The 13,238-nt window shown below is 48.7% G+C and overlaps 3 protein-coding genes across 4 annotated transcripts; 1 reads left to right on the top strand and 2 right to left on the bottom strand.

Moving 5' to 3' along the window:
- The first annotated feature begins 74 nt into the window (after window positions 1-74).
- Window positions 75-4,642, top strand: Vma12 (vacuolar ATPase assembly factor VMA12). Its single transcript, NM_001024992.1, is given in 6 exon segments — window positions 75-285; window positions 1,508-1,581; window positions 2,158-2,247; window positions 3,065-3,107; window positions 3,314-3,426; window positions 3,892-4,642. Coding segments are annotated over 6 exon segments (627 nt in total). The 3' UTR covers window positions 3,988-4,642.
- A 1,819-nt stretch (window positions 4,643-6,461) lies between these two features.
- Window positions 6,462-7,993, bottom strand: Sebox (SEBOX homeobox). 2 transcript variants are annotated; one of them, XR_015630945.1, is made up of 4 exons: window positions 7,897-7,993; window positions 7,589-7,749; window positions 6,893-7,430; window positions 6,462-6,808 (listed from the first exon to the last, which is right to left on the bottom strand). XR_015630945.1 is itself a non-coding variant. In NM_023951.1 (3 exons), exons 1-3 carry the CDS (start codon window positions 7,922-7,924, stop codon window positions 7,053-7,055), a joined length of 567 nt encoding a protein of 188 aa, NP_076441.1. The 2 variants fall into 2 exon arrangements, 1 of the variants encoding a protein (NP_076441.1); NM_023951.1 differs by lacking the exon at window positions 6,462-6,808 and having other exon boundaries at window positions 7,053-7,430; window positions 7,897-7,924.
- A 1,333-nt stretch (window positions 7,994-9,326) lies between these two features.
- Vtn (vitronectin) lies at window positions 9,327-12,411 on the bottom strand. The gene is given in 8 exon segments (NM_019156.2): window positions 9,327-9,517; window positions 9,724-10,077; window positions 10,857-11,009; window positions 11,091-11,247; window positions 11,426-11,565; window positions 11,645-11,983; window positions 12,060-12,179; window positions 12,269-12,411. Coding segments are annotated over 8 exon segments (1,437 nt in total). The 5' UTR covers window positions 12,333-12,411; the 3' UTR covers window positions 9,327-9,407.
- Window positions 12,412-13,238: the final 827 nt, after the last annotated feature.

The raw sequence follows: 13,238 nt of genomic DNA, 5'->3' as shown, positions 1-13,238 counted from the left end.
CTCCTCCAGCTACATCCGGCGCTGGTGGGCGGAAGTCCGAGTTTGGGATCACCTGATCAGAGCGTGAGCCAGAAATGGCGTCCTCCTTGCTTGCTGGCGAACGACTCGTTCGCGCTTTGGATCCTGGCGGAGAACTGGAACGGGAGCAGCTGCCCCGAAAGCTGCGTGCCCAGCTCGAGGCTGCTCTGGGGAAGAAACACGCGGGCAGTGATAACGCCACGGGCCCCCGGCGCCTGGTTTCCTTCCGTCTGATCCGAGATCTGCATCAGCACCTGAGAGAAAGAAGTGAGCGGTCCCCAATCAAGAGTCGCCGCCTTATTTTCAGATCTAATCCCCTCTGAGTCGTTCTTCTTTTTTTTCCTACCACTCTCGAATGCCTACTGAGTTCTCATTTATCCACTCCAAAAGCCTTCTCATAAACCCTGGGTTTAGGACTCCATTTTAACTTCCGTGAAAATTCTTCGTGTATGACAAAACGTATTTTCAGAATTTGTTGAGTCCTTTTTTAGGTCCACCTAAGTCCATGTGACTTTTTAGGAACTCGAGAGTCTAGCCCAGTACTATCTGCCAGGTTGAGTTTCTCCATTTTGAGGCCATGTATCTATAGTGAACTTATCCTGTTTGGGAAAAATGATTTTTCCTTCCATCTCAAAGGCAAAGGGAGAGAATACAAGGCCCCCAGTTTAGGGGTGAGGGTAGGGAAGCGGTAACAACAACAACAAAACTATTGAAAGATTGAAAGATCTGAACTGGAGAGTTGCATCTAGTTCTAGACATTTTAAAGAGGTCATTTCTCCTCTTCAGACCTATTTATCTGTCAAGGTAGGGAATAGGATAAACTAGCATGTAACATGTTTTGCCAGAATTGACATATCCTGGCCAGAAGTGCAAAAGGTAGATGATCAACTATTCAGACTTAAGAGAACCTTAGAGAAAGATCCTCTAATACAGTGTCCTCTGAGTCATTAGCATCACAACTCAATCCTGTCTCTGTCTAGGATGGATTTATTATTTTCACAGAAATAACTTACCATTGGTAGGGTAATTGAAAACTGACTGTTAAAGTGAAACCGTGTGGCACTAAAAATATACTTAGGTGGAATTGCCCTAGATTTTTCTTAGTTGAGAATTATCTTGAGTAAAATGAAAAATAAATGAATAAACACAAGGAGAGAAAGAAAATGATCACAAGGCTGGGCATGGCATATGCCTGAAATCCTAGCATTTGAGGGGCTGAGGCAGTAAGATTGTGAATTTTGGTCTAGATGAGGTACATGAGAATTCAAGAGATAGGCAGGTGTATCTTAATGAGTTTAAGGTTAGACTGATCATATAATGACTTTCTGAGCGAGCCTGGTCTACATGATAAACCTTGTCTCAACAACATATATATGAGTTAACAGAGACAGCCATGTTTTATTTGGATAAAAATTAGGGATACCCCCTTCTATCAGCTTTCCAGCCTCGGCTACATGGGTCGTTACGTGAAACATTTTTTTCTTTCCAGATTCCATGCTATACCTTCATGAACTCCTAGAAGGCAGTGAAATCTACTTTCCAGAGATTGTGAAGCCTCCCCGGGTATGTAACAGACAGATCTGTGAGAGTTGGGTGTGGGATTTATTAATCAACTTTTAGGTTTGAAATCTTAGATTTTAATTCTTTGGAATAGCTGAAATGCGGCTCAGAAGAGTACTTGACAAGGGTCCTACCACCAATCTATAAATAAAATTGGGGGTTGGGGGGCAGTGAAATACCTCAATGAGTGGGATACTTGCTACCAAGCGTGGAGGGCAACCTGGGTTCAATCCTCAGGACCCACAGGGTGTAGGGAAAGAGCTAACTCCCAAAGGTTGTCTCTTACCTCCTCATACACACTACTGCTTGGGTTTATGAGCATGTACAAAAGATTTTAAAAAAGAAAAAACAAACTCTTGGGAATCTAAGATCAAAGAAAGAAACCTTCTCTGGCAACTTTGGAAAACTGAGATCCAGTAAATAAATCATTTTCCAAAGCAGTGGAAGCATAACTAGTTTGCAGCTATCCCAGCACCTTTAGGACTACAGTGTACTTAAAAACCAATGATTATGATATATTCTGTAACAAGAAATGCGTAGAAGAATGTCATTCTTCTCTTGTGCTTATTTTTGCTTTAGAATCCAGAGCTAGTTGCCCGGCTAGAGAAGATTAAGATACAGCTAGCCAATGAGGAGTATAAGCGGATCACTCAAAACGTCACTTGTCAGGTAATGACACACACACCCCAGTACTCCTGATGCAGGGACAAATGAATCTCAGAGTTTGAGGACAACCAGAACTATAAAGTGAGACTCTGTTTCAAAAAAGAAAAGAAAACTGTGGGAATTTGAACTTGGTTTATACACTGTTCTAGAACTGTAAGACTTGTGTTCTATGTGGACCAAAAAAGAGTCTTTGGTGTGTTCACTAAGACTCTGGGCTTAGATGGTAACATTTTTTTTTTTTTTAAGATTTATTTATTTATCTATTTATTATGTATGCAGTGCTCTGCCTGCATGTATACCTGCAGGCCAGAAGAGGGCACCAAACCACATTTTAGGTGGTTATGAGCCACCATGTGGTTGCTGGGAATTGAACTCAGGACCTCTGGAAGAGCAGTCAGTGCCCTTAACCTCTGAGCCATCTCTCCAGCCCTGGTGACTGATTCTTAAATGTCACAGAAATGGATATGAGCAGTGGAGCTTTTTCGTTTATGGGTTTCTGTGGCCCAGACAGCCTCCCAAATACTAGGATTACAGGTGTGCCTGTAGCCTCTTTTTCCTGACAGGACTTCTTTGGCATGTTTCTGCTGTAACAGAGGAAAGTAGATGGGTCCTGGGAGCCTGGATCCTCCTTTTTATGATCTAAAAGGCACCATCCAAGTCCCAAGCTAAAGAACCAACGGAAGGGCAGAGTTAGTGTGTTGGCGAATAGAAAGGTTGACACTGGGCTGGGGGAGGGGACTTCTGAACTGCTCACTCTGAAGTCATCTGTTTTGTTGTTGTTTGGTTTTACAGTTTTGTTCATTTGTTTACTTTTTCCCAGGATGCACAGTGTGGGGGGACTCTCAGTGACCTAGGAAAGCAAGGTAAGGTGCTAGAAACCCAGGCTGCTCAAGCCTCTCCCTGGGATTGGTCATGGCCCTCCTTCCTAATGCACTATTGTGGGATCAAGGCCAAGCTATTCAGACTTGGTCTCTGAAGAGAACACAATAGATGGGGAGGCAGCCATGAGGTAATTAGTCCTCCCTGAGAATGCTGACCTAAATGTTTCTTCTCTGAACTGTTTTCAAAGTGAGGTCAGTGAAGGCTCTGGTCATCACCATCTTCAACTTCATTGTCACAGTGGCAGCTGCCTTTGTCTGCACTTACCTAGGAAGCCAGTATATCTTCACAGAAATGGCCTCGGTGAGTAGGCACTGGACAGGACAAAGTGTCCCTTGTTGGGTTAATCAGCTGGATATATTTATCCAGTGAACAGGGGACACTAGCTTTCCAATAGTCCTGGGGTGGGTAGCAGTCCCAAGAGCTACCTTTCCCTTACAACTTAAGGGAATAGTTCTCACCCTTCCTGACGCTGTGACCCTTTAATACAGTTTTTCATGTTGTGGTGACCCCAACCAGAAAGTTTTTATTGTTCCTTCTTAGCTGTAATGTTGCTGTTACAAATCATAATGTAAATCTATATGCAGGCTGTCTGATTTGCGACCACTGCAAAAGGGTCATTTGACCCTCTAAGGGGTCGTGGTCCACAGGTTGAGAACTGATGACTTAGGGACTGGAGTAGGGAATCTCAGTCCTCATTCGGGGTGCTGAGGGCTTGCAGATTTGGGTGCTGGCCAACATCCTTTATCCCTAATTCTTCCCCTGCAGAGAGTGCTGGCTGCATTGATCGTTGCCTCGGTGGTAGGTCTGGCAGAGCTGTACGTCATGGTAAGGGCAATGGAAGGAGAACTGGGCGAGCTGTGACGTGCTTCACCATCAGTGTCTGGAAGGAGTTTGGGGAGCCCCAGGCTCTCCTTTGCCCATCACTGACTCTCAGTCATCCCACCGTGCTCTCTGTATTCATCTCCAATTAGTCAGAGGACCAGGTCAGGTTCTTTGGGGAGCCCTGTCTGCTGTGAATTTCCTTGGGGAGGGATAGAGGAGATTCAAACAGTGTTTCTTTAAAAGAACTGATCTCAGTAACTTTTGAATCCAGTGCCCATCTGCCTTTGCTGGTCCATTCTGGGGTCTACTGAGTCTGGCTTTTCTCATTAGAAGTAAGTAGAATCCAGGCCTTTCCCCCAGATGGACTATACTGCCTTGAACTGGCCCAATAATCAGAAGACAGGCATCAATCAGTAGAAGAAAAACCAGTTGATACAGGATGATGGAACTAGAAGCGAGGCAGCTAACTCTTTGTAGAAAAGGAAATGGTGTCAGACCATTTTCCAGAAGTCAAACAGCCTGAGAGAAATCTGATGATGAGCTATGGCCCTCCTCCAAATGGAGCCAAAGATGTCTACCTTGTCCCGTTGTCTTCATTTTGTTATACTTTTCAGAACTTAGGTAAGTTAGAGAATCTGTTTAAGGCACTTGAAAGATGTTATTTATTCAATAAATATTTATTGTGTTCAGTGTATTTTGTTTTTGGTCCTCTAAGAACACAAAGCAGAGAACTTGCATAATTCTGTGAGTTGTTCAATATCTGCCCTTCCACTTGTGACAGCGTCTTGCTGTGTAGCCCTGGCTGATTTCTACCTCTGCCTCCTGGCCCCTAGGATTCAGGCATATGCCTTGGAGGTCTGTTTGTCCTGCCTTTCTGCCTCCCTGCCTGCCTGCCTCCCTTTCCTTCCTTCCCTGTGTATGTCTGACTATATGTGGACCATATGCACACAGGAGATGAGAAGAGGGACTAGAACAAAGCTATGTGTGGATGCTGGGAATTGCACCTCCATTCTCTGCAAGAGTTGTGAATGCTCTTAACCCTGAGCTGTCACTTCAGCCCCTCAAGCCCCTCTGTTCCTAATTGTAGACTTTATTTCTAGCAGTGCTCTCATACTGTCTTCTCTCTCCATTTTTTAAGTATATTTTACATCCTGATGTGAATATAAATAGGGGAACATATGTGCCAAGGTTTTCATATGGAGATGAGAGGGCAACCTTCAGGATTTCGTTGTTGAAGCAGGTCTCTGGTTTCTGCTGTCGCACTGTATTCTCCAGGGCACCTTTTCCCATCTCCACTTTGTAGAAGTGTTGTACTATAGATATGCACCATCATATCCAACTCTGGATTCTGCTTGTCTGTGTTGTATAGCCAATGTTTTTACCTACTGAGCCCTCTCTCTGGACTGTCTGTTTGCTAAGCTTCTCATTAACTAGATCAGTAGACAGTTTGTCAACTGTGTTTACTCATTCCTCTTACTCTGGAGAGTGTCAAGTGTAACAATCTGTAAGTGGCATTTTACAATGTTTCTGATAACCAGGACTGTTGAAGGTTGGGTCAGAAAGTCTCATCTTAAGCGTTGTTGGGGTGTGTGCGTGTGTGTGTGTGTGTGTGTGTGTGTGTGTGTGTGTGTGTGTGTGTGTGTGTGCGCGCGCGCGTGTGCGTGTGCACGTGCACACGTGCGGGTGCGCATGTGCCCAATGTTCCCTGTATGCCAAACTATCCTAGCCTTAAGTACCTGAATTTAAGTAGAAAGTCTTCCAAATGCTAGAGGTTTTGACTCCATCAGAATCTCTTCCAACGACTATGACCAGCCTAGGGTGTCTCAGTAAACCTGGGGTCCTTTGTGGGGAGGGATTGTCCACTAGATCCCAGCCCCTCCACACAGGCCGACAAGCTTCTGTGGTATCAAGCTCACCAACAACAGTTTTGTGTGCCAGGCGCTATGCTAACATCTGGGGAAAGCAAGAGAGAGCCACGCTGCAGGGACTGCTCCATGTACCCAGGCAGAGTGCGGAGAGCTAGCCGACCAGGTCATAACAGGAACGTGAATTCTCTCAACCACTTCTCTCTCTGCCCTACTTTATTCAAAGCACTCTATGAGGCGCATGGCAGCTGGTCAGAGGGACAGCATGTCCAGCTTTACCAGTTACTCCTGAGTTCCTCTGTAAAGCAGCAGGAAGTAGCATTTAATGGGTTTTTAACTGTGTGTCATCAAATGAAGCTCTTTACTTCCTCTGCAGACAGGATTCCAGAGTCATCGCTCTATAGCAAAGCTAGGGTTGCCTGCAGCAAGACGAGCACAGACCCCATGCTTCTCTCCAAAGCAAAGCAGCTCCAGAGGTGGAGGCAACCTGCTGTGACCCCAGAGCCTGGGAGAGCTCTGAGCTCAGCAGAAGCCTGGACATGATTCCAACCCAGAGTCTGTGGCACCTGGCCCTATCAGGGATTTGGTAATGGCAGATAAACTTCCCAGGCAGGCAGACCTCATCCCCATTAATTTGCAACACAAAAATCCAGATTAAAGTAAAGAGTTGTTTTATTTGGAGATTAGTCAGTATTACAGATGACAATGATACCAACAGCCCCCACCCCCAGTTCTGTCAGGTTGTGCCCAAAGCCCACATCAGAGATCAGCCAATCTGATCTTTGGGGAAATTCAATCAACCTTAGACCCAGGCTTCTATTTCTGTAACTTTAATATCACTCTCTTCAAATCCACAGCTCTGATTAATTTGTCCAGGTGGCAGGAAGTGGGGCAGTGGAGCCCCAAACCGTGAAAGTGTGGGTCCCAGCAGTCTAGTACCCTTTCCTTGGCACACATATGAGCTCCTGAGGGCCTTCTTAGACTGGTGGCTGCCCCTTTGGAAAAGAGATCATCCAGCTAAGATAATAGGAGTTGGCGAGTGAAGCCTGTCAGTAAAGGTGAAAACTATGGTCTCTTACCTTGACAGTACCTTCTGATGAGACAAAGGGCATGTGCTCCCAAATGGATGCCAAGTCACTGCACAGGACCTCAACTAGGGTTCTCTCTTACCTGCTCCCTAGGAGAGACGGTGGGCTGGCTATAAAGCCAAAACCAAGGTTTAAAAGCTCTACACCTAAGTTAGGAGTGGTCTACATTGGTGACGATGGCTGAGGTATAGATAAGGTCAGACAGGTTGCCCAGTGAAGTCTGAGGAACAATTTGCTCTAAAGAGTGAACTCCTGACACCTCACTTGTCCCCCATGGGGCTGCAGCTTTAGCCCCTGACCAACTCTGCCCTGGACCCAAAATGGGGGCTAGGCAGGAGGTCTGTGGTGGGCATGCCGAAGTCTGCTGAGCTGAACTGGTAGAGTGTAGAGGATGGCTTGGTGTTCCAGGGTCCCAAGATAGCTGGGGAGTGTCTGGAAGAGAACAGTTTGGGGGAAGCTCCAGCCTGGCGTTTAGGGCTCCTGGCTTTCTGTCCTTGATTCTCTTGGCTCGACGGTTCTGGAACCACACCTGATAGGAAAGATAAAGGGATAGATCTTGGCACCAACACATGTCTGCGCACTCGCACACACACACACAAGCACGCACACTGGACAGAAAACAACTTGAGGGCATCCCAGAGAGAAAAGGCTGTGTATTGAGCCCAGAAGTTGGCTCTTGTGACTCACCTGGATCTTGGCTTCTGGCAGGTGAGTTATCTGAGCCAGGTGCTCACGGGTGCTGATGTCAGGATAGGGCCTAGCTGCAAATACCCGTTCCAGCTCCAGCAACTGCCCAACACTAAAAGTGGTCCTCTTCCTCCGATGGGGACCCAACCCACTGGCACAGCCTGTGGGTCAGGATGGGAATCAAACCAAGACCCCAGCCTCAAAGGCTTGGTCAGCCTCTGCAACCCCTATTCCCTCCTCTCTTCACCCTTCCCCATCCCACCTTGCTACACTTCCTCGACCTACCTACCCTTTCCCCACCAGGTCACCTGGAGATGCCTCCACAGGACTGGCCATGGAGCTGACACAGGGTGAGGAGCTAGAGAGCCATGCCCCAGCTATGTCCCACACCAGACTTGGGCCTTAGGGTTTTAAGCCGTTCAGAGTGGGTGGCCCCGCCTCTAGAGGAAAGAGGCTTGGCATTCATTCAAGATAGGTTGAGAAGTGGGAAACACAGCAGGATTGGGGTTGGTAGAGATCTGGGTTTGACTAGATTGATGCACACCCCACCTTCACCAAGAAGCTGGTTACACCTCCCTCCTCAACCTCAGCCTCTGACAGTCTACACCTTCAATCCTGTACTTTGTGAAATTCTTCCCTCAAACCACAGAAACCCACAGCTTCAGCTGTGCCCTAAAATTCCCAAGTATACTGGTCTTGGCTTCCTTCAGGGGAAAGAGGGTGGATTCCTGCCCCACTCTCTGAGGACTACACAGTGAAATTGGATAGGATGGAGATGCTGTTGAAGCTGCCTCCTGTCAGCAGGGATAGGGAACAGATGTCACCACCAGCTTGCCCTCAGGGCTGCCGACCCAGCATCCTAGAGCCAGGGAAGACTCCATAGGTGAACCAGGGGTTCACAAAGACATTTACATTTATAGCATCCCCCTTTCGTGAGGGTGCTCTGAGCTGCTTTACTATGAGGGAGGAGTTGTATGTCGAGTCCTTCCTGTTCTTGCCCTCCCCCCTCTCTCTCCCTGCCCTATGCCCAGGACAGAGGCCTCGGAGAAAAGCCCCCATTAGGGTTCATGTTGTAGAAGTCTGTCTCTCTGTGGCTCAGGAGTTAACTGTATCACAGATTTATGATGGACAGCAAAGCTGAGTTGAATGCCACCCCGTCCTGTTACTCGTGCCCTCCAAGGTCCTGGTTGACTCCATGATCAAAGAAGGCTCACCTGGGGACGATGCCTGGGAAACTGACAGGTGGCAGGGCCTCAGAAGGAAGGGGTCTCACAAGCCCCCATGCTCTGATTTAGGAAGAGCACCTGAGCCCAGGGAGGGTCTTCTCTGTCCCTCAATCAGTCCTGAGAGCTCCACTTGCCCTCCTTTATTCAGGGGTGTCATTGTTTGAATATGCATGACCCAGGGACTGGCACTATTTGAAGATGTGGCATAGTTGGAGTAGGTGGGTCACTGTGGGCATGGGACCCTCACCCTAGCTGCCTGGAAGTGAGTCTTCCACTAGCTGCCTTCAGATAAAGATGTAGAACTCTCAGCTCCTGTACCATGCCTACCTAGATGCTGCCATGCTCCCACCTTGTTGATAATGAACTGAATGAACCTCTGAACCTGTAAGGCAGCCCCAATTAAATGTTGTCTTTTATAAGACTTGCCTTGGTCATGGTATCTGTTCACAGCAGTAAAACCCTAAGACAAGGGGACAGGGCTGTCCACCCTATTCAAGACAGTAGTCTTAAACTTGGGGCCAACACTTTATTGGGCTGGGAGGAAAAAGCTGGAGGACGAGGTTTCTGAAGCTCAGCTGTGTGGGTGCTGATTCCTACTTCTCAGAGGTTGGGCAGCCCAGCCAATACTGAGCAATGGAGCGTGGGTAGGGAGGATTCACAGAGTCCACTCGCCGTGTTCTAAGGTTAACTCGGTAGTACTTGTCTGAAAGAGAGAATGGAAAGAGGGTATGTGAGATTCTGCCTGGTCCTGTCCATGGTCCCAAGAAGGAAAACAGCTTTTTCTCAGAAGGGAAGGTGAACACCAGGCAGTTAGGGTCACCATCTACAGGCTGTGTTCAGCATCCAGGGACCAGGACCTGCGGGAAAGGCCTAGCCAAAACCAGTCTACGGAGTAGAAGGGGCTCCCACCTCCAGAGAAGAAATAGACGCTCTGAATGGGCTCGCAGGTGGCAGGTATGCGCCAGTTCATATCATAATCGTAATTGTAGGTTCCTAGCCCACTCTCTTCGCTGGAGAGCAAAGAGAACCAGACTGAACGCGATGGGCGACGAGAGCTCATGCTGCGACTGCGGCTGCGGCTATGGCCACGCCCTCGGCGTGAACGGTAGCGTTTTCGACTTCGACGCCCAGACTTCTGTTTTTTGGCCTGGACAGAGCGGAATGTGGAGCCAGTGATGTAGATGCGGCCGGCCATAGCAGCGTCCACTTTCCCTGGTACACCATGCCAATCCCTGCTGATGAATTGGGGTCCTTTGGCGCCATCTGTAACAGGGAAGGGGTTAATGCACTTTGAGGATTCAGGCTTTGATTCCTCCAGCAAGGCATTATGTCTCTGTTTGTCTGCCTGCCTATCCTCTTATCTACCTACTTATCTACCTATTTGTTTGTTTGTTTTTGAAACAGGATCTCAGCACCTACCCATGGCTGGCTTGGACCTCTCTATGAAGACCAGGCTGGCCCCTTAACTCAGAGATCCCTTGCCTCTGCCTCTGAGTACTGGGATTAAAAGCATGTGCCGCCTCACCCAGCTCCAGTAGGACCTTTCGAGTTCATTTGCTAGGCCTTGCCTAAGACACACAACTCAGAGGGTTGGGGATTTAGCTCAGTGGTAGAGCGCTTGCCTAGCAAGCACAAGGCCCTGGGTTTGGTCCCCAGCTCCGAAAAAAAGAAAAGAAAAGAGAAAAAAAAAAAAAAAAAGACACACAACTCAGTACCCAGGTCCCAGGCCCCAGCCTCCCTTTCCAGTGCTTCTTCCTATGTCCTCTTTCCACTGTATCCCTCATATCTCTGCCCCTTCTAAGCCCCTCAGCCACAGCCCCTCCTTCTCCTGTGTTAGGCAAAGTCCAAGGTATGGGGTCCAAATGGAGCCAAGCCTTACTCCCCAAAGTCAACAGAAGCAAAGTCTAGCCAGAGCAAACAGCTCTTGATCGATGGTGCCACAATTCCAGGCCCCTCCCCCCCAGACCCCTCACCATCACAGCCCAGCCCTACTTCAAACCCACTTTCCAGAAAAAGAAGCCAGACTTGCCCTCCCTCCATACCAGAGGATCTGCCCCAGAAGAGGAGTTCAAAAATGTTCTCCCAGCTGTCCCGCTGAAGCAAGGCAAAGTGCTCAAACACGGCTGACAGAGAACTTCCTTCACATTCCTCCTGGCTGGGCTGCTGCTGAAATTCATACTCCCAGTACTGTTTTCCTGAGGAGCAGAGCAGATGGCATCAGGAGGGATAGCATAGGGACTCCACCACTTGCCCCCTTCTCCTCCCACCCTGAGTACCCTTGAAGAAGTAGACCCTTTCCCGGCCACTGTAACTGTGGGCAGGAAGGGCTAAGGCTGCGTCAACGTTGTCTGGTATGCCACTGAAGCCTTCAGAGATGTTTCGGGGATAATCAGGGTCCAGGACACCATCCTCAAAGCGCCAGTACTGACTACCCTGAAGGGCAGACATGAAAAGAGTGATGAAAGAGTGGAGACATACTGCTGGGGACAGAAGCAGTCCTATATCCTAAACTGACTGTCACTAGCTCCTGGAGTCTCTGACTGCCTTGTCTTCACAGCTCCCAGCACCTTCCATGTCACCCTTTACCTTGATTCAGACTTAGGTCTGGTACCTTGAACAAGTAGGTCTTCCCCTGACAGTTGATGCGAGTGAAGGCAGCGTCGATGGGGCCCTCGATGCCCCAGACATCTTGGATGAGTTTGGGGTACCCAGGCCTCACTGCTGTTTCATCTAGCTCATAGCAATACTCACCTAGAACAGGGGAAACTGTGTGAGAAGCAGATGTTCCTAAGGCAGACACTACCTCCATCAAACCTGTCCACAGAGTCACCTCGGAAGGCAAAAAGGGAACCATTCTTGAGGTCTGTGAAGGCATCAAAGGGCTTTCCACTACACAGCTCTTCTTCTGGAAACTCAGAGGTTCCTTCATCAGTGGTGTCAGGCCTTGGGGCCACTCCCTGTTGCCCCACTTCAGGTTCTTGGGTGTTTGACTGTTCCTGAGGATCAGGAGTTGTTGGCTTTATAGTCTCTTCGGCTCGAGGCTTTAGGTTAAAGTGTAGAGAGGTGTTCTCGGATTGCACGCCAGTGCTGGTACTGTTCTTGGTTTCCTCCGGGTAGTCATAGCTCCAATACTCATCTTCTGGCATGGTAAACACATCCCCCCGGGTCACTGCAGGCAGAATGGGACGTAGTGAGTGTCCAGTGGTGGAGGGACCCTGGCCCAGCCATCGGGGCTCTGACCTCACCTTGGGGCTTGCACTGCTCCATGTAGTCAACACAGCAGCTCTGATAGTAGGTGCAAAGCTCATCACATTGACACTTCTTGCTGGCCATGAAACCCTGAGTGCAGCGGCCCTTGCATGACTCTACGAGAGGCAATATCAGATTTACAACCCAGTCTAGGGCACCTGCCCACCCTACGTTACCCTAGATGCCCACCAATCCCCTCCCACACCTTGGTCAGCCAGAGAAACCAATGCCAGCAGGGCTAGTATGAAAAAGGGCCTCAGAGATGCCATGGCAGGCCTCTAGCAGAGGGCCTTGGCAAACTGGGCTCGGAGCTTCTGGAGTCTCACTGTCTTGCCTGGGGAAAGAATCAGACTGAAGAAGAGCTCCTATTTTCCTGGGTTTCTGCCTTTATTTGCTCATCCTCTGACCCCGCCCCGTTCCCATCCTCCAAACACAGCTGCAGCAAAGGGTCACATTCCCAGAACCCCAGCCCCAGGAGAGCTGGGAAACAGAACCCTCGCCAAGACCAGAGTCAGCAGGGTCATGGGCAGGAGGGATAACAAGCTTAGTTGGGAAGGTGGGAAGAAAGCCGGTGTTGTCACCCTCTGAGCCAGTCACGATAATCTTCCTGAGCCTTACTTTTTTTTTTTTTTTTTGGTTCTTTTTTTCGGAGCTGGGGACCGAACCCGGGGCCTTGCGCTTCCTAGGTAAGCGCTCTACCACTGAGCTAAATCCCCAGCCCCAAAACATATGCGTTAAGACACATGCACATGCGCATTTTTGGTCTTTTTTTTTTTTTTTCCGGAGCTGGGGACCGAACCCAGGGCCTTGAGCTTGCTAGGCAAGTGCTCTACCACTGAGCTAAATCCCCAACCCCCACCTGAGCCTTACTTTTTATAAAATGGGACCATGGTGCCTTGCCTCATCAGGTGTTGAAAGATTCCATGAGCTAAAACAGACAAAACGTTTGGTGCCCGGAATAACTTCCAACTCATTCCCATAAGCAGTTATTGATTTACTGTTTGATCAGGCACATCCGTGCCTGGCTAGGTGCTTGTCCCATCCCACCCCCCAGTTCACAGAGGGATATTTAGGGCAGTGGAAGGAGGGGTGAGGGAGAGCCAGCAAGCACTCTGGGGGAGGTTTTCTTTTCTTCCCATAAAAGAACAGAGCTTCATTTCTGGCCTCTCCTTGTT

The sequence above is a fragment of the Rattus norvegicus genome, chromosome 10, assembly GCF_021556685.1.
Source record: "Rattus norvegicus strain SHRSP/BbbUtx chromosome 10, alternate assembly SHRSP_T2T, whole genome shotgun sequence".
Classification (NCBI taxonomy): Eukaryota; Metazoa; Chordata; class Mammalia; order Rodentia; family Muridae; genus Rattus; species Rattus norvegicus.
Note: the sequence above shows the minus strand (reverse complement) of the source record. Positions and strands in the feature narration are given on the sequence as shown.